At 36.4% G+C, this 20,880-nt stretch overlaps 1 protein-coding gene across 6 annotated transcripts in view; it reads left to right on the plus strand.

The window, feature by feature from the left end:
* The window catches only part of FRYL (FRY like transcription coactivator), a 302,580-nt gene that overhangs the window by 212,250 nt on the left and 69,450 nt on the right, over positions 1-20,880 (plus strand). For all 6 annotated transcript variants that reach the window (XM_057547273.1, XM_057547272.1, XM_057547271.1 and 3 more), the window contains 9 exons: positions 4,838-5,075; positions 6,872-7,057; positions 7,325-7,411; positions 9,270-9,538; positions 12,167-12,362; positions 13,028-13,152; positions 14,781-14,838; positions 17,149-17,240; positions 19,478-19,650. In XM_057547273.1, coding sequence (XP_057403256.1) covers positions 4,838-5,075; positions 6,872-7,057; positions 7,325-7,411; positions 9,270-9,538; positions 12,167-12,362; positions 13,028-13,152; positions 14,781-14,838; positions 17,149-17,240; positions 19,478-19,650 — 1,424 coding nt within the window. The remainder of the gene's footprint in view (positions 1-4,837; positions 5,076-6,871; positions 7,058-7,324; positions 7,412-9,269; positions 9,539-12,166; positions 12,363-13,027; positions 13,153-14,780; positions 14,839-17,148; positions 17,241-19,477; positions 19,651-20,880) is intronic.

Genomic DNA, 20,880 nt, shown 5'->3' on the forward strand with positions numbered 1-20,880 from the left:
CTTAGAACCGCTTTTGCTGCATCCCATAGGTTTTGGGTCGTCGTGTTTTCATTGTCATTTGTCTCTAGGTATTTTTTGATTTCCTCTTTGATTTCTTCAGTGATCTCTTGGTTATTTAGTAACGTATTGTTTAGCCTCCATGTGTTTGTCTTTTTTACGTTTTTTTCCCTGTAATTCATTTCTAATCTCATAGCATTGTGGTCAGAAAAGATGCTTGATATGATTTCAATTTTCTTAACTTTACTGAGGCTTGATTTGTGACCCAAGATGTGATCTATCCTGGAGAATGTTCCGTGCGCACTTGAGAAGAAAGTGTAATCTGCTGTTTTTGGATGGAATGTCCTATATATATCAATTAAATCTATCTGGTCTATTGTGTCATTTAAAGCTTCTGTTTCCTTATTTATTTTCATTTTAGATGATTTGTCCATTGGTGTAAGTGAGGTGTTAAAGTCCCCCACTATTATTGTGTTACTGTTGATTTCCTCTTTTATAGCTGTTAGCAGTTGCCTTATGTATTGAGGTGCTCCTATGTTGGGTGCATATATATTTATAATCGTTATATCTTCTTCTTGGATTGATCCCTGGATCATTATGTAGTGTCCTTCCTTGTCTCTTGTAACATTCTTTATTTTAAAGTCTATTTTATCTGATACGAGTATAGCTACTCCAGCTTTCTTTTGATTTCCATTTGCATGGAATATCTTTTTCCATCCCCTCACTTTCAGTCTGTATGTGTCCCTAGGTCTAAAGTGGGTCTCTTGTAGACAGCATATAGATGGGTCTTGTTTTTGTATCCATTCAGCCAGTCTATGTCTTTTGGTTGGGGCATTTAATCCATTCACGTTTAAGGTAATTATCGATATGTATGTTCCTATGACCATTTTCTTAATTGTTTTGGGTTTGTTTTTGTAGGTCTTTTTCTTCTCTTGTGTTTCCCACTTAGAGAAGTTCCTTTAGCATTTGTTGTAGAGCTGGTTTGGTGGTGCTGAATTCTCTTAGCTTTTGCTTGTCTGTAAAGCTTTTGATTTCTCCATCAAATCTAAATGAGATCCTTGCCGGGTAGAGTAATCTTGGTTGTAGGTTCTTCCCTTTCATCACTTTAAGTATATCATGCCACTCCCTTCTGGCTTGCAGAGTTTCTGCTGAGAAATCAGCTGTTAACCTTATGGGAGTTCCCTTGTATGTTATTTGTCGTTTTTCCCTTTCAATAATTTTTCTTTGTCTTTAATTTTTGCCACTTTGATTACTATGTGTCTCGGCGTGTTTCTCCTTGGGTTTATTCTGTATGGGACTCTCTGCACTTACTGGACTTGGGTGGCTATTTCCTTTCCCATGTTAGGGAAGTTTTCGACTATAATCTCTTCAAATATTTTCTCTGGTCCTTTCTCTCTCTCTTCTCCTTCTGGGACCCCTATAATGCGAATGTTGTTGCGTTTAATGTTGTCCCAGAGGTCTCTTAGGCTGTCTTCATTTCTTTTCATTCTTTTTTCTTTAGTCTGTTCCGCATCAGTGAATTCCACCATTCTGTCTTCCAGGTCACTTATCCGTTCTTCTGCCTCAGTTATTCTGCTATTGATTCCTTCTAGTGTAGTTTTCATTTCAGTTATTGTATTGGTCATCTCTGTTTGTTTGTTCTTTAATTCTTCTAGGTCTTTGTTAATCATTTCTTGCATCTTCTCAATCTTTGCCTCCATTCTTATTCCGAGGTCTTGGATCATCTTCACTATCATTATTCTGAATTCTTTTTCTGGAAGGTTGCCTATCTCCACTTCATTTAGTTGTTTTTCTGGGGTTTTTTTCTTGTTCCTTCATCTGGTACATAGCCCTCTGCCTTTTCATCTTCTCTATCTTTCTGTAACTGTCCATGTGTCTTTTTGAATTACGGTTTTCTCAGGGTATATGCCCAGTAGTGGGATTGCTGGGTCATATGGTAGTTCTATTTTTAGTTTTTTAAGGAACCTCCATACTGTTCTCCATAGTGGCTGTATCAATTTACATTCCCACCAGCAGTCCTCACTCATTTTTTAACTGTTAAAGTTCTTCTGGATTCCCCTACAAATCCTATTTTTAAATTCCTTGCCTTTCCATATAGTACTGTTTCTTGGGACCTTTCATGTTGTCTCTTAACATATGGGCATTATCGGTGTATGACAGCCCCACTGGGCAATTAATTAGTGTGTTAACTCCTACAGTCATTTCTTTAGCACCTAGGGTGATAACCAGGTCTCATTTTTAGTTTTTCCTCTTATTACAGAGCCCATAGCATTCAAGTTTTTATCTCTTTCCTCTACTATGCTCTATAAGTGAGTAAATAACATGACATCCAAACTAACCAGCTCCCAAAAGTAATTCTAAGTTGAAGTGATGGCGTTTTGAAAAACCGCTTTGTTGACATAGTTGGGGATTCTCTTTAGATAAGGGGTCAGCAAACTTTTTTTCTTAAAGGACCAGATAGTAAATATTTTAAGATTTGCAAGTCACGTGGTCTCCGTCACAGTTACTCATCTTTGCCACTGTAGTGCAGAAGCAGCCACCTGTGAAGGCTCCTGGCTGGATCTGGCCCTTGAGCCATAGTTTGCTGGCCCCAGCCTAAAGGGAAAACCAAGTGCAAAGACTATCAGGGCAGTGATACTTGATCACATTGAAAGACGTTTACTGCTCGCTGGGCACTTATCACTAAGTCTTAAGTTAAATTCACAATGGATAAACAGTTAATAGACCACACCAGCAACCTTTTCTACCTCCTTGAAAACACCTAGCATTTCACACACCCGCGCACTACCTATCCTCAGCGGTTGTGGGTTGCACTCAGACCTTGAATGGTATTGGTGTCTTTTAGGATTACGAGGAGAAGAAAGGGGTTACTTTGAAACTTTGCACCATGAGATAAATTCATCCCTTCCTACTCTGTCTCTTAACTCTTGCTGTAAATTAGATTGCAGAGTTACGAAGGTCTTGTCAGTGTTAGGGAGGGAAAATAAGTTGTAATTATTTATAATGCTGTTCCTTGGGAAAGCAGTAAACAACTGTCATTCACTTCTGCTCTTACTCCTCCCACCTCAGTTTATAACTCACCTGCATCTTTGTGGACGGCAGTCCATATCCCCCACCAAAATGAAGTTGCATCTCCAAGGGGCAGGGATAGAGGAGCCTTGTAAAGGAGCAAACATCTCGACAGTGATTGACAATTTGCTTTGCTATTTATAATACTTTGCTTCTTTCCCCTGTGGTATTCACTTACCAATTAGTTTATTTTGGCAGAAAGAAAGATTCTAGGGTCTGCTTACTTTGTCCCCAACTCCTATCGTTTGGAATTGTGATGTCTAAATCTTATTTACTTAGAAATAAAGTAAGCAAACAAACAAAGCAAAGATACACTGTAAATTTGCAGACCTGTCTTGCTGTCTCTAGGGAAGGTCAATTTGTTCTCCTGCCTTAAATTATCCAGGCACCATTCTCTTCATGGCTATACCACGAGTCACACAGATAGGTGTAAATTCATGGATTTAAGGGATGTTAAAATGACCTTTAAAGCCAGCAGCGCAGAGTCAGTCGCTCTCCTAGCCCACAGTATCGCCTTTGGTGCCACTATCAGAGACAGAACACTGGGCTAGAGACCCTTGATCTGACCCCACGTGGTACTTCCAGTGCGCTGCTCTAACTGCTGCTGCTTTGTGGCTCACTCCTAGGTCTCTGTAGCTGTAATACATTTTCTCCTTAGTCTCATGGTCAGTTGAACATTGGCTTAGTGAAGACCAGAACTGAGCTCAGCAGGGCGAAGACCGTGTATCTCCTCTCACCTAAATCATGCAGCTCTCTTCCTCTATCATTGAGGATAACTGCATCTTTCCAGCTGCCCAAGCATGTAACTGTGGCATACTTTTCAATACACCTGCTTTTCTTTATTCATTCAGGCTCTTTCTAACTCTGATGCATGTGTCTTGATGGTCAGTCATGAAAATAATACTCTACAGCCCCAAACAGAAACTCATATTCATATAGCAATATATATTGGTAGCTTCACTGCTGCAGCCATGTTTTATGATTTTCTTGTTTATCATTCTCTTCTTTAAGTTCCATTAAAATCCTTTAACTAATATTAATTCATGTCCTCATATTGTATTGATGTCTTTAAAGGTAATTATATATAGCCTCTCCTATAATTTATTTAGACTTAAACTCTTGAAGACCTTATGGGTTAGTTTGACACATTTTTTTTTTCATTTTCTTTCTAGGCATACCCCACTTATGAAGTTACTCCTAAATTTATTCTCATTCTCACTGTCAAGAATTATTTCTGTTAAACTGATTCCATCTTGATTTGTTGTATTTCTTTCTTCACAATCAGCCATCTTATGTTTAACTGTAACCTCAGCAGCATGAAAGGAATGATAGAGATAAATCATGTCCTTTCCAGTAAAGGACTAAATAAATATGAGCTAGCGCTAAGGTATTATATGATTGGATGTAATTTTTGATTGATTATAGGATAACATATGGCATTTTAAGGATTAAAGAATTTTTTTAATATAATTCTGATTTGTCAATCTGTGCTTTCTAAAGTACAACATTTGAATTATGGTCAAACTTATTATTCTGAATTATATTACAAGTACCAGCTAATATTAGTAGATTGACGTGTGAATTTAAATAAATGAATATAGTTTAGCATAAGGATGAACATAGCACAAAAAGTGAACATTGGTTCCTATCTTCTTACTTCTTATGAACCAATTGAGAGGATATATTTTTTAAATTCTTAGTTTTACGTTTTAGATGATAAAACTCTTTGGAAGGTTTTTGAGGTTTGCTAATGGAATTTTGTTCTTGGTAGGCTCACAATTCATATGGATGAAGAACTACGTGCTCTGGCTTTCAATACTCTGCAGGCACTAATGCTTGATTTTCCAGATTGGCGGGAGGATGTTCTTTCAGGATTTGTTTATTTTATTGTTCGTGAAGTGACCGATGTCCATCCCACGCTTCTTGATAATGCCGTAAAGATGTTGGTGCAATTAATAAATCAGTGGAAACAAGCAACCCAAATGCATAACAAAAACCAGGACTCACAGGTACCAAACTCTTTTGTAGTGTCTCTTTGTATGTGGTCAGTGGTAGATGACCAATGATGATGTTAAAACATATTGACTTTCTCAAAAACTAAAAGTTTTATTAGTTTTACTTCCTTTCAAAGTGTTTGTAATCCCTTAAGCAGAACTTTCCTATAGTTTATATATTAAGTACATAACATTTGTGTGTCCAACCTTTCCAACTTTCTTTCTTTGGTAATAATTATTTTTAGTTTTTATTTTTATTTATTTATTTTAAAATATATTTATTTATTTATTTTTTGGCCGCATTGGGTCTTCGTTGCTGCCCGCGGGCTTTTCTCTGTAGTTGCGGCGAGCAGGGGCTACTCTTCGTTGCGGTGCATGGGCTTCTCTTTGCGGTGGCTTCTCGTGCTGCAGAGCACAGGCTCTAGGTGTGTGGGCTTCAGTAGTTGTGGCACACAGGCTCAGTAGTTATGGCTCGCGGGCTCTAGGGCACGCGGGCTTCAGTAGTTGTGGCACATAGGCTCAATAGTTGTGGCTCGTGGGCTGTAAGGCGCGTGGGCTTCAGTAGTTGTGGTGCACGGGCTCAGTGGTTGTGGCACGTGGGCTCAGTAGTTGTGGCTCTCAGGCTCTAGAGCGCAGGCTCAGTAGTTGTGGTGCATGGGCTTTGTTGCTCTGTAGTATGTGAGATCTTCCCAGACCAGGGCTCAAACCCCTGTCCCCTGCATTGGCAGATGGATTCTTAATCACTGAGCCGCCAGGGAGGTCCCGGTAATAATTATTTTTAAATGAACATAGAAACTAGAGGCAATTCTAGCTCACATTTAGGTTGTTTCCAATATATTTAAAGCTGATATAATAAAAAATTTTGGTAGCCTTTCAGATGAGTTATTTGATTGTTTTCTCAAAGGCACCAGTCCCCATTTCACATATACAGTACGTGTGCTTCTTTTTTTTTTTTTTTTTTTTTTTTTTGAAGACTATCCTTTATTTATTTATTTTATTTTTGCTGTGTTGGGTCTTCGGTTCGTGTGAGGGCTTTCTCCAGTTGCGGCAAGCGGGGACCACTCTTCATTGCGGTGTGGGGACTGCTCTTCATCGCAGTGCGCGGGCCTCTCTCCATCGCGGCCCCTCCCGTTGCGGGGCACAGGCTCCAGACGCGCAGGCTCAGCAATTGTGGCTCACGGGCCCAGCCGCTCCGCGGCATGTGGGATCTTCCCAGACCAGGGCTCGAACCCGCGTCCCCTGCATTAGCAGGCAGACTCTCAACCACTGCGCCACCAGGGAAGCCCCCGTGTGCTTCTTAACCGTAAAAGGTGCTCAAATTATTGATTTGTAATAATGTGTTAAGTCATAGAATCTTGGAATATTAGAGCTGGATCATCTAAGCCAACCCAGCTTCTCAACCTTTAAAGAGCCTACAAATCACAGGGGCCTGAGAATCTCTCTTTTTAACAAGCTCCTAGGTGATGCCACGTTGCTGGTCCACACTTCGAGTACAAAGGATACCATCCAATCCCCTCATTTTCAATATAGAAATGTTAGACCAGTAGTGATTTTAAGTGTCAGCTCTAAGGCTTTTACAAAGTAGCCAGAGAGTGATAGAACTTAGGTACAGAATTCCTGTTCAGACTGCCAATTAAATGCTTTTTTCACTATGTGACTATGACATTTTTATAAATTAAATGTTATTTAAATTTCTTGAGCTGAGACAGACCTATAGCCATCATTTTTATGATTTGCTTTACTCTTTAGTAATTGCTTTACTAGAATGTCTATACATACATATATTTTTTAACTTCTGTTTATTTTTCAAGCATGGTATGGTTAATGGAGCTTCTCATCCCCCTCCTCTGGAAAGGAGCCCGTATTCCAATGTATTCCATGTGGTTGAAGGGTTTGCACTTGTCACTCTCTGTAGCAGTCGACCTGCCACTAGGAGATTAGCTGTCAGTGTCCTTAGAGAAATACGGGCTTTATTTGCACTTTTGGAAATACCTAAGGTAAGCTTCAGATATCTCATCCAGCTATCTAACGAAAGTACTTAAAAACTCCTTTTGTCCATCCTTATTCCATTTCTGTTTTTACCATGCAAGGATAATTTACTTTATAACAAGATCTTTTTGACAGGGTCTAAGCTCACCCACCTACCTGCCCTCGATTCCATTTGTAACAAATAGGGCTAAAGTGAGTTTTAATGTTTACCTAGGTTTGACGGCTTTTCTTAAACATTCCTAAACTTTTTTAGACATGTGATGTCTTCTTTATAGGGTGATGACGAATTAGCCATAGATGTGATGGACAGGCTGAGCCCATCCATCCTTGAGAGCTTCATCCATCTCACTGGGGCCGATCAGGTAACTTTAATGAGTTTGTGCTCTTCAGTCGTGTTTTGGAACTTAAGACATACATACATGCATGAGTTTCTTTTACAAATGTCATGCATTAGAAAGTATTTTTGAAAATGGTAAAGTGCTTTAAAAATAAAAAATACTTTTAAAAAAGTGGCATACACACACACCAAGTGGCACTAGTTTATGCTATGGTCAGTACTCTTCCCACAGAAATAAAAATATTTTATCTTTGTAAAATTCCAACCATTCCAATATAAAAAGTTCCTCTTAAATCTGAAGTTGCTATCGACTACTGTTTGCTATTTATTATGGTATATAATATTCTTGACCTATATATGCTGGTTAAAAGGCTATGGAGAAAATTCTTGTTGAAATTTGAAGCAAAAAATTGTGCTCTGCACCTTCAGTAAGTGTATTTGTTTGCTTTGCCATGTAAATTTAAGTGCATAGAGTAAATATATAGTATTTTATGCCTGAGTCATACGTAATTTGACTCATTAAAATGAAGAAAAACACTTTGTCAACACATACATAAGAAAGCTGATGCCAGCTTTCTTAATTTGGCTTGGGGGAAGAAAAGGTCATATATCAAGATTTCAAAACTGATGTAAGAATAACCATCACACTTTACTACTTGAAGTTATTTTCTTCCCGTTTTGGAATACCTGGACAAGAGGTTTCTGTGCTTTCCGCGTAACACATGGCTCTCATACCTCACGAGTTATATGTAACCAAGAGAGATCTTTTTTTTTTTTTTTTTTTTTTTTTTTTTTTTACCAAGAGAGATCTTAATAAAATTTTATAAACCTAAGAGATGGTTATAAACCTGTGCAATTTAAAGCATTCTGTTTTAGATTATTAACCATGAATTGAGAAATAGATGGCTCGCTCTAGTGCCAAAAGCAGTGCCTGACTCGGAGCGGGTACTTTATAAATATCTGTGGAATGGTCGAGTGAACTGGGCCTCTGTTCAGTTTAAGACTCCGGTTCTTGTTGTTGTTTTGTTGTCATTGTTGTTGTTTGAATCATAAATAATTTGTTCTGAAGGTAAGTCTTTATCTCTTTCAGTCGCATATTCAGTCTTTGAATATTATTGAGCAAATATTTGAGGATATGCACCTCTGGAGAGGAGCCCGTCTCCCCGTCTCTTCCTCTTACGCATATATAGGGCACATAAGCATGAAAGCCGATGGTTCAGTTTTGAGTTCTCTAGCAGCTTCAGTATGCCCGTGAAAGTTGCATATTCATACATGAATTACATAAGTCGTGGTTCTTAAACTTTTTGGTTTATGGATCTTTTTTTTTTTTTTTTTTTAAATTAATTAATTTATTTATTTATTTATTTTTGGCTGTGCTGGGTCTTCGGTTCATGCGAGGGCTTTCTCTAGTTGCGGCAAGTGGGGGCCACTCTTCATCGCGGTGCATGGGCCTCTCACTATCGCGGCCCCTCCCGTTGCGGGGCACAGGCTCCAGACGCGCAGGCTCAGCAGCTGTGGCTCACGGGCCCAGCTGCTCCGTGGCATGTGGGATCTTCCCAGACCAGGGCTCGAACCCATGTCCCCTGCATTAGCAGGCAGATTCTCAACCACTGCGCCACCAGGGAAGCCCTATGGATCTTTTTTGAGACTAACACAAACCATGGACTCTCTCTCCAGAAAACTGCATGTACACATGGGCACAAAACAGCTTATATGCAGTTTCAGGAATTCTCTGCTCATATTACCCCCGTTTAAGAACCTCTGTTCTAGAAACTAGCAATAGGCCACTTATAGTTAAAAGCAATTTATATGGCAAAACTTTGAAAGTTGTTGAAATATGCAATAATCAATTGGTTGTGTTTTTTTTTTTTTTCTCTGCATAGACTACTTTGCTGTATTGCCCTAGCTCAATAGATTTACAGACATTAGCAGAATGGAACTCTTCTCCTATTAGCCACCAGTTTGATGTGATTAGTCCATCGCACATATGGATATTCGCACATGTGACCCAAGGCCAAGATCCATGGATTATAAGTCTCTCCAGTTTTTTAAAGCAAGAAAACCTTCCAAAACACTGCCCTACAGCTGTGAGCTATGCTTGGATGTTTGCATACACAAGACTTCAGTTGTTATCCCCACAAGTTGATATAAAGTAAGTTGTTTTTCTAGTGCAAGTTTTAAAATGTATAGACTGTCAGCCTTCATAAGGTATGCATTTGAAAAGTTCTACAGATTGAGAATCCCATAAATAACATGCCATAACATACTGGTATGTGAAGAAGGGAGATGAAAGTTGTAAAGGACCCAGTCTCATTATCCTTTCATTCTTTTCGTATAATTTGGTCTCACCAAATTGTAATCGTTCATTCACTTAATAACACACTGCTTGGTACGTAGTTTGTGTCTAGTGAATGAAAGAATTAATGAGGAAATCATCCAAAGATGAATATGGATGTGAGTATAGATAAGTTTGTAGATAAAGGGTGAGAAGTAAAGGGAAACCGAGTTCAGTGACCTTACTTTTCCTGACAACATTGTAAGGAAGGCCGTCCACTGTGAGGGATGCGTGATAATGACATTGGTTGTAGTTCTGAGGATAATGGTAAAGAGTTGGAGTAACTGGTGATGTGCTGGAGAGTTGACCAAGGCTTTATAACTGCAGCTTAGTCTTGCTCTTAAATTTTAAAGAGAATTTGTTTGAGTTTGAGTTCCTGATTTCACCTTATCCAATATGCCATTGATCAGATTGCATGGCATGAGTCCTCCTATCATATAACTTGACCATATAAACCCAACACCTGGATAAACTTAACACCTTCAGCTCATATGAAAGCCTGCACAAACCTGACTCCTCCAGTCTGTACTTTCTCCCTTACTTTCTATCAATGCTATCCATGTACTCCATGTTGGAACCAAAATAAACCTCTCAGAGTTCACTGAATGTGGTCTGCAGTGTCTATTCCGTGAGCTTGTGTTCACATGAACCGAGAATGCCTTTTGTTTTCTTTATGCTCTGCCCATATCTGACGCATCGCAAAGTCCACCTTATTTTTAAAGCCTTCTCTTATATCTCCAACCCAGAGTAATTATTCCTTCTTTTGCATTTGTGTGTATCTATATATACATATATATATAAACATATATATATATATATATATACGCACATATATTTTTTGTTTTTGTTTTTACTGTTTATATATATATATATAGACATGTTAATTATATATCTATGTAGATTCTCAGGTATTGTGTATTGGATGCTGGTTTTTTAAAGAAGATTGACACTTGCCACCTTGTGTAACATTTATGAACTTATTTAGTCTCCTTTAATTACCATATTTTAAATTATAAGCCCCTCTCCTACCACCATTCCCTATATCCCCTTTCTGCTCTATTTTTCTTCATAAAACTTAGCGCCATCTGACATTGTTTTATTTCTGTATTATATATCTCCCCTAGCACACATGATGGCAGTGATTTTTTTTTTTTTAGCAGGTTTCTGTTTTTGGTTTTTTTTACTGCTGTCACAGTGCTCTGAACATTTTTAAAATACTGAGAAACTGTTGACGAATCAGTGAAACGATATGTATTATTTATCAATAGATTATAAATCTATTGAAGGTGAGGACTAAAACTTAGTATTTTTCCTGTCTTTGTTTTGCTTTCAGTCCTTAATCCCAACAAAATTTTTGGTATTTGGAAAGATTTATGGAATTGTTGCAGAATATTTTATTGGTCTAATCTCTCAAAACAGAAATTTGATAGAAGCCTTAAAAATGTAGATACTCTAGGGGAGGGGGAAGGGTAAGCTGGGACGAAGTGAGAGAGTGGCATGGACATATATACACTACCAAACGTAAAACAGATAGCTAGTGGGAAGCAGCCGCATAGCACAGAGAGATCAGCTTGGTGCTTTGTGACCACCTGGAGGGGTGGGATAGGGAGGGTGGGAGGGAGGGAGATACAAGAGGGAAGAGATATGGGGACATATGTACACGTATAACTGATTCACTTTGTTATAAAGCAGAAACTAACATACCAGTAAAGCAATTATACTCCAATAAAGATGTTTAAAAAAAAAATGTAGATATTCTTTGACTCTGCAATTCCATTTTCAGGAATTTACTCAAGAAAATAATAAAACATTTATTATAATTAAGCATATATTCAAATGTATAGTGTTATGTATAATAGGGAAAAATTACTATTAGCTAAAATATCTGACAGTGAAAGTGTGGCGTATAAATCATGATAATCTCTATGATATGGTCATCAAAAATGATGTCATGGAAGTATATTAATTTACATGGAAGATGTTTAAATATGTATGTTAAGTATAAAAAGCATGTACAAAACAAATGAAACAATATTATTCAGTTTTTATAAATTAAAGAGATGTATTTATGCCTTTATTTTAATGTATATGAATTGAAGATATGTAGAAGACTATACAGTGCTTATTTTGATTTTCATTTTGTTTTCACTTTTTTTTTCCTACATTGAGCATGTATAACAAGTTATAAAATGTGACCTGATAAAATATTAACTGTACTCACAGAAATAATAGATTATGTTAAAATGATCCTATAATGTGTTTTATTTTTCAATCTAATATTTTATTCATTATATCTTATTCCACCAAGATTCAGTGGTAGTAATAAAAACTTTATGCCAACCATCTCCCCTAAATTGATAGAAATTTAGCTTTAGTTTTAAAAAAAACTTTTCAAAACATGTATTATTTATGTCTACCTGTTTTTCTTCTTCTTCTTTTTTTCAGTAGCCCCATCAATGCTAAGAAAGTAAATACTACCACAAGCAGTGACTCATACATGGGCCTGTGGAGAAACTACCTGCTTCTTTGCTGCAGTGCGGCGACTTCCACCGCATCTTCAACATCTGCGGGTTCCGTGCGGTGCTCTCCTCCTGAGACGCTGGCGTCCACCCCTGATAGTGGCTACAGCATTGATTCTAAAGTAAGTTTTCCGCATCTGCCACTGAATCCAAATGGCAGCATAAAAATAATGTTTTAAAATTTCTTTTTCAGGACAATAAAATAACTTGGTTGAAAAGTGTATTAGTTACTTGGACTAATACTGAAAATAGTTCAAGAAATCCCATTACTATTTTTATGGATTCTTAGTTGGAATCAATAATACATAAAGTTTTTCTTTTAGAATTTCCCTGGATTATGTAGGGGTACAAATAACTTGATAAGAATAGTGACATAGTCTTTACGATATGACACAAAATATTATCAGGTAGTTGGAGGAAATTGACAAAACTTAACACCTGGGTGTCTAACTTTAACACTGATGACTCTTTTAGAAGTAATTTTTTTACTCATTTTTACAGATCGAAAGAAATAGGCTGATGGAGTCAGCCTATTATATGATGATGCGTGTCTGTAAGGTATTAAGAGACCTGCAAATCCCACTTCCATTAACGAACTTGTAGTGAGCCATTGGATAAATCATTTAACTTTTTTAGATTATGTATACCACAAGTGAATTTTGAAATGACATTCATTCTAAAATGTCACCTATCCATTGTCCTTTGCCAAATACCGTTGAAATGTCTAATTATTTAGTTGGATGTACTATCATTAGTGCTGGCTATAAATATAATATTTTTTTTCCAGATTATTGGCATCCCATCCCCTTCATCTTTGTTTAAGCATATAGTTCCAATGATGCGCTCTGAGAGCATGGAAATCACAGAATCCCTTGTTCTAGGTCTTGGCAGGACCAACCCAGGAGCTTTTAGGTAATTATCTTTGCATGTTTTCTCTATGCCCTAAAATAGCAAATGTGGCTACTTGGAGAGAAAGTGAGGTAGAGTACTTATTATCAGGACAGTTGCATATCAGTCCTGACTTTTACCAGCTAACTAGCCATTTAACATTTAACAGGTCATTTAATTTATCTGAGCCTTTATTTCCTCATTTTGAGTGAGTAAATAACACCATATTTTCTTCAAAGAATGATTATGGAAATCAAATATATATTATACATAAATGCGTTCTAGAAATTATAAAATGCCATGTAAATTTGTGATATTTTCCTACCTGATTTATTTACACAGTGATTCTGTTAGTTTATAATCTTGATCTGTTGCTTAAAACTGTAGTTTTTTTCCCTTTCTTGTTCAAGAGAATGACTATTCTTAAAAGAAATATTTATGTACATATTTTATATTATTCTTGGTGTTTTTGATAGTCATAAAGCAAATTCTTCATTTTTTGCCTGAGTTTCTGCTTTGTTATTGCCTGATGGATCCTGACTTTATTCTTTTGAGGTTGTCCTCCATTGATATGGGGTGATGTTTGATGTTTTGTCTCCAAGATAACATATACAACAGAGAATAGGTTAATAAATTGTAATATGTCTGTAGGTGTGGGATGGCATTCATTATAAATGAAGTGTTGGAAGATAATTTTATGACAAGTAAACACACGATCATGCTAATAGAAAAAATGAGATACAAAAATGATCTCAATTTCTTAAAAAACAAATCCCCATAAATAGAAACAATTCTGAGGCAGATACTTTAAATGTCTGCAGCAGTTTCTGTAGATGATGAAATCGTGGATGGATTTTATTTTCTTATTTTTTTGTATTTTCCCAATTTTCTACAATGAGTACATTTGCAATTTAAAATCAGAATATAAGCAAAACAACAAAAAGATTATTTTCATGAAGTTCATACCCTTTGACCCATTAATCTCATTTGTAAGGATTAATCCTACAGAGATAATCAGAAATCAAAGATTAATGTACAAAGATGTTCACTGGACAGTATTTATTTAAAAAGTTAGATAAAATTTAATGAAACAGTAATAACTGAATATGGTTAGGAAAATTATCAATACTAGAGCATTATGAATTAATTAATGGCATGTGAAAGTGGTTATGCTAGTGTTAATTAAAGAAAAAGGGATACTATTTTATATATGTTAGAGTTTCAACTATGTAAAATGTATGTGGGTTGAAAATGATTGAACATATTGTATTTATCTCTACAAATTAGAGTAAGTGGCCTATACCATTTTTTCTGTTTTCCAAATGTTCTACAGAGAGCATGTTATTTCACAATCAAAACAAAACAAAACAGGGAATTCCCTGGGGGTCCAGTGGTTAGGACTCCACACTTTCGCTGCTTAGGGCCTGGGTTTGATCCCGGATCGGGGAGCTAAGATCCCACAAGTTGCGTGGTGTGGCCAAAACCAAAACAAAACAAACAAACAAAAAAAACAATAAAAATTGTGTTTAAAACAGTAGGATTAGGGTTAACACTTGTTAGTTTACATCATTATATTAATATTTACATATTTCTACATGTCAGATTATATATTTAGCTATTAATTAAATGAATGTATATCATTTTTCTTCTAGGGAACTAATAGAGGAATTACATCCCATAATTAAAGAAGCACTTGAACGAAGGCCAGAGGTAAGCTGTGTAGTTTTCTAGCGTTAAATATTTATTTGGCAAACACTTAAAATTGGCTTCTCTATTCTGTACAATATAACAAAAGTTAGAAGTTCAGAAGTAAATAAGTCTAGTGCAGTTTTCAACATTTTAAAAATGTGTAGAACTCTTTTTCCCCCCCACAAGAGGTCTTACTCAGAAACGCATTCTGTAATACAGATATTTAATTGCTCTGCCTGAAGTTAGGATGGTCAGAGTCTGGATTGGAGCCCTCTAACCTTCTCTGTAAACGACCAGATAGTATTTCCATCTTTGCAGGCCATCCTGTCTCTGTTGCAGCTGCTCAGTTTTGCTGCCTAGACAACTAAACAAGTGCGTGTTGCTCTATAGTCCAATAAAGCTCTGTTTATAGTTACTGGCAGCAGTGGGTCAGATCTGGCCTGAGGGCTGTGTTTTGCCAAGCCCAGGTCTAGATCCCCAAATCTACACATCAGGTTCAGAGCACCTTTCAGAAGCCACATGTCTTTTGGGACAGATGATATGTAATCCATAATTATAACAATTATTCTGCAGTCAAAGTCATAGATGAAGGGTTGTATGAGCTACAGAGAAGAAAGCCTCTGATTCTGGCTGTGGTGTAAGAGAATGCTTTATAGGTGAAGCATGACATTTGAGGTGAATTTTTGAAGCATATTCCCCAGTGGACAAGCAAGGGAAAGACATTCTAGGTAGAGGAACAGCATTTGCAAACTTTATTTAAAAATTTTGGACGTGGCAAATTTTTCTTTGTAATTATGTTATGGGGAAAGTGACTGAATGTTAGGCTGGAAAGCAAAAAAAGAACTATCTTATGAAAGGCTCCTGGTTTCAGCTTTATCCAGTAGACCAGTGGTAGTGCCCCATATGGCAGTGGAATGTGAGAATTAGCCGGGAGAGCTTGCTAAAAATTATAGATTCCTGGGCCTATTCAATGAGAATCCCTGGAATAGAACTCAGAAATCTCTTTTTTTAAGCACCTTAGATGAGTCTGATGTAGAACATTGAATGAGAGTCACTGCTATTAATGTTGGAGATCCTCTGAGGAATTTTAGCAGGAGAGGGAGATGGTGACAATAGCTACTTTTTATAGGGACCTTAAAACAGCATCTGTAATTCTTCACTCCTCCTTTGTAATTCAGCCCTGTGGAGTAGTGATAGTATCTCCATTTTGTAATTGATTAATTTTTGTTTCAGAATGATCGTGTGGTTACAGTGCAAAAATGATTTATTAGAGCGAAGTGGAATTGGAAATAAAATTAAGTAGCAGTATTTGTACTTACAAATTTCAGGGCAAAAAGTCATCTTAGCAGGTGAATAGATATGCACAGTGGTGTGCCTTGAATGTGTGATATGTTTTGAGAGCATCAGACTTACAATCTTCCTGTGGACACAAAATGAAAACAGGTCGACTAAAACTTTGCAAAGATCCTCAAAGACGGTTAAAAAACCATTTCATTCAATATGAATTGCAGCAAACTTCATAAGAGCTAAAAGAAACAGTAAATTTAACGAACTGGTTACCCACAAATTGGCCTGCTTTTGGAAGGCAGAAAACTGGATTGTGGACATGAAAGTGAATGACTGATCTTTAATTGCTCTGCATTATGAAAATTATATCATAAATGACATAATGAGCTATAGAAGAAAGTGCTATAGGAGATTAATGATATCTTACCATTATATGAGTTTCTGTTAGAAGCAGAATCAAGTCGTTACAGCTATTACCCTAGGCATTAGTACTTTGGCCCTAGTAAGACAAACATTAATTCGTGCCATGATGATCAAAGAAGTTTGTTTTTGTTTGTATTTTTGTGTGTCAGAATTAATTGTTAAGTGAAAAACCATGGCATGAGCAAAATCTGTGGGGTTTCTCAGTCCCCTTTGTGATATTTTCCCTGCCCTTCTGTCATATTATTTGGGAGTATCTTAGGGATTCTTTACCATCCAAAGGGAACAGTTTACTAACTGTTTCAGTTCCTCTAAAGTTGTCAGATTAGCAAATCTGACCTAAAAGTAACTGTAAAGTGTAGAGTTTTATTTTCTCCCCTCATAAGTGTTAATACTGCATAAAATGTCATTTGATTTTATTTGGCGCGTTAATTTCAAACTATCCACACATACCTTTTTGATGCAATAGCCACCAGAGTGCCCCAAATCTACCTTGCACAAGCAAAATAATGAGCCCCCAAACTCTAAGACGTTCACATTATTCTTTCCAAGTTACACCAGCAAGTTTTCTGTCAACTTCCTTGAAGGATTTTTTAATTAATGTCTTTGTTATCTTTGGAATAGAACATGAAACGACGCAGGCGTCGAGATATTTTACGAGTACAACTGGTACGAATATTTGAACTGCTGGCTGATGCCGGTGTCATTAGTCACAGGTCAGTATTGGATTTTGATTTTTAGAACTTTTTTAAAACTAGGGACCGTAATATTTTTCTCTAAGGAAATACAGAAAAGCACCTTTGCAACAACAAAAAATCTGTACCACTATAAACATTATTTACCAAAGATGTATCTGGTACATTAACCCATGGCTAAAAAATGTATTGAAGATCTACCACTGGTACATACTGCTTCAGGCAAAAATTGGGTGTAATGTTCTTATGATTTTAATATTTTGGGGGATCTAGTTATCTAGGCAAGTGAACAGTAGCCTTTTTTTTTTTTTTTTTCTTCTTCTTTTGGTGTCTGATCTATGTCTTACCTTGTTCTTAAGATCATTTCTTCTGGAGTTGTAAAAATCATATATTTTAAGGCTAAACATTGTAAGGTTTGCAGATTTATTTCAATCAACTATTAATCTATTGTGCTGAGAAAAATTATGAAATCCAAAACCATAATTCTTGTTTCCACCCTTTACAAATAAAAAACATAAAACCTGAGCTTATTGTTGACACTAAGACCATCCCCTTGAGGAAAATTCCATCAGCTTTATGTTGAGAAATAACTATTTCCTTAGGAAGGTAATGGTGTTGCATGACCATTGAAGGAGGGGAAAAAAATAAACCTGACCATTTCCAAAAAAGATAACTGAAAAAAAATCCTGAAGAAAAAAATAGTAATAATCAAACAAGTGTTGTATTTATTGTTACTTTACCATTTGTCCTGATCATTTTTTCTCAGTGTGCCTAACACCTTTCATATTTAGCATCGAGTGCTTTTGACAAGTGCTTTCAAAATATAGCTTTAATCAAAGAGAATTTAAACCATCGATTTACTATTATAGTAAATGAAAAGCAAATGAAAATAAAGAAAAAAGAAACATCACTTTTTTTTTTTTTGTCCTCCACAAAACTAAAACAGTGGAAGTTTAGCCAAAGTGAATTTGACACTTGCTGAGCTTGATGCAAAAAATTAACCTAATACACATCTGAATCCTTTTTTCCTTGATTGCTTTTAATGTAATGTTAGTAACACAGTTGCATGTTTTGTTTTTGGATTTGTCTTTTTTTTTCCCCCCCCCAAGAGAAATCAATATAAAGTTATCTATTATGGACTATTATGGACTTTTTATTTTCTTGCTTAAGGAAAAAAAGATGAATTCTGAATGGCAAGACAGCAGGGATCTTTAATTTGTTCACCCAATCGATCCTATGTGCCTGATTCATAGTAGGTACTCAGAGTTTATTCTGGGCCAGGTTACAATCTACTAAATTGGTTTCCCAGCCACTAAGAAGTCATGACCCAGAGTTTAAAAAACATTCGTTTAAGGAATAAAGGAAAAAATTTCATAGTGAATACATTCAACATATTTTTATTGCTGCTCCTTTCTCTTATTTTCATGGCTGTAGGATATTTATAAAAAACTATTCGCAGCTATGAAAGGCATATTTAAAGTCATACATTTTAGAGGTATTTTTCAAATATAACAAGGAGAAGTTAACCAAATTACTAAAATGCTCTGAAGTAGCTACTGGTCACGTGCTTAATAACTGATGGAATAAGACTGGAATCCAGGACTTGTGACTCTAACCAAACGATCCCCTTGCAGTCAGTAGGCTTCAGGCCCGGGACCTTGGCCTCAAAGAGAATCTTACTGTAGAGATTCTTGGGGCAACTCCCAAAGTCTAAATAGAAGATTTGAAAACCAGCTCTCTTACTTGAATTCTCTTAAATTTTTGTATCCCCGGTAATACCTATGCCAGAATCTTGCTGAGAATAAGTACCTAATGGATATTTGATTGATTATGCTAAAGGCATAATATGAATATGCGGGGCAACTATGCGAACATATAGAATTAGTCTTTCCTCTCTCTACCTTCTAAACTGAACCTCCCTACCCCATGTGTCTCCTTATTTCTTTATTTTAAAAAGCAATATATTTTGATGGAGAGAAAATAACATTTAGCACTCACAATAGGTGATTGAAGTTGGATATGGAAATGAATAATGTAAATTACATTTGCAGTTCCTTGATTATGAAGCACCATGTATTTTTATATTTCAGTAAGGCAAAATCTTGTTCATTCAATTTTTTTTATAAGTTGCACAGTGCTACGACTATGCAAATTTTAGTATATTTTATTCTGATTTTGATTATTAGGTATTTATTTTGACTTAAATTATAATTTAAAATCACATTTTCTTTACCATGTATTTTCTTTAATATTTTCAGTGCAAGCGGTGGCCTTGATAGTGAAACACATTTCCTCAACAACACTTTATTGGAATATGTAGATTTAACTAGACAACTCCTGGAAGCAGAAAATGAAAAAGACTCTGACACACTGAAGGATATACGATGCCATTTTAGTGCCTTAGTGGCGAATATCATTCAGAATGTTCCAGGTACGATTTTTTAGCTCCTCAAACCGTTACTGAATATTAAGGGACCATCGTATTTTTTTCTCCCCCTGAGGTTTTGTAATCTATGTTGACAAGCAACTTGTGAACATACGAAAAATATGTCAGGGTAACACGGATAGCAAAAATTTGTTTTACCTTTGAATTAGTATCAATGACTAGAAATCAAAAAGCAACCCAACATAGGTTTTCAACGACAGTCAAGACACTAACAAAAATTTGAAGAAATCAGTAGAATAAACTCTTGGGACAAACTTGTTCCAGACACAGTGAGCGAAGAGCATAATGCTCCAAGTGGTATTTGAGAATAGAATTAACAAGATACATTTGACTAATGGGAGAAGGGTATAGGCACAGAAGTAGAGTATAATAAGGATACAGTGTGACTCATGATTCCTTTAACAGATGTGTGCCTATTATTGAACACATACTACGTTCCAGGTACTGGTTGAGGCAGCAGGAAGATTACTATGTGCAATTGCATTTTAAAAAGTCATAAATACTTTACAAGTGTAAAACTGTGGTCATAGCCTTGGTTATAAAATGTAAATACAAATGTTTCTTTTTCTTTCTAGAAAAGAATTAAAGTTAACTTTGTTACCTTAAAAAGTATATATGCAAATAGTTGACTTTTAAAGTAAGACAATGGTTGTATTTTATAGGAGGGTCCTGTAAGCACTTCTTTAGATACATTAATTTCAAGTGCAGAAAACCTATTTTGAACTTTAGGGGCAAATGATGTTATATAGAGGAAAAGAGCATTTTTTTCCTCTAAATTTTCTGATCTGCAGCTCACTGATGTAAAGATGTAATTTAGTCCATTACTCAACACTTGTCTGCAACTTCCACATTGGTTCATTACGGTACTATTGAGTTTCTTCCACAAGGACTGATGCAGAGAACTTGTAGAATAGATTTTTAAAGTGGAAAGAATCCTTGGAAATCATCTAAACCAGCAGCAAAGGGCAGCAGAATGGGTTTGGGCTCCAGGCCTCACACTTTACTACAAGTAGATCAGCTCCCCTGTTGTCTGTTATGTATATCAAGATTCCATGTAATGATCCTTTTATAGCTGAAAAGAGCTTATATGGTCCAAAGCCCTCTCTTACCAATGAACCAAGATCCAGAGGTATGTTATGTTAATGTTTCGGCAAGGTTACCACGTAGCCAGCAACAGCCCAGGGAGAAGCAGGGTCCCGACTCTCAGCTCTGTGA

The sequence above is a fragment of the Balaenoptera acutorostrata genome, chromosome 5 (genome assembly GCF_949987535.1).
Source record: "Balaenoptera acutorostrata chromosome 5, mBalAcu1.1, whole genome shotgun sequence".
In the NCBI taxonomy this organism is placed as follows: domain Eukaryota; kingdom Metazoa; phylum Chordata; class Mammalia; order Artiodactyla; family Balaenopteridae; genus Balaenoptera; species Balaenoptera acutorostrata.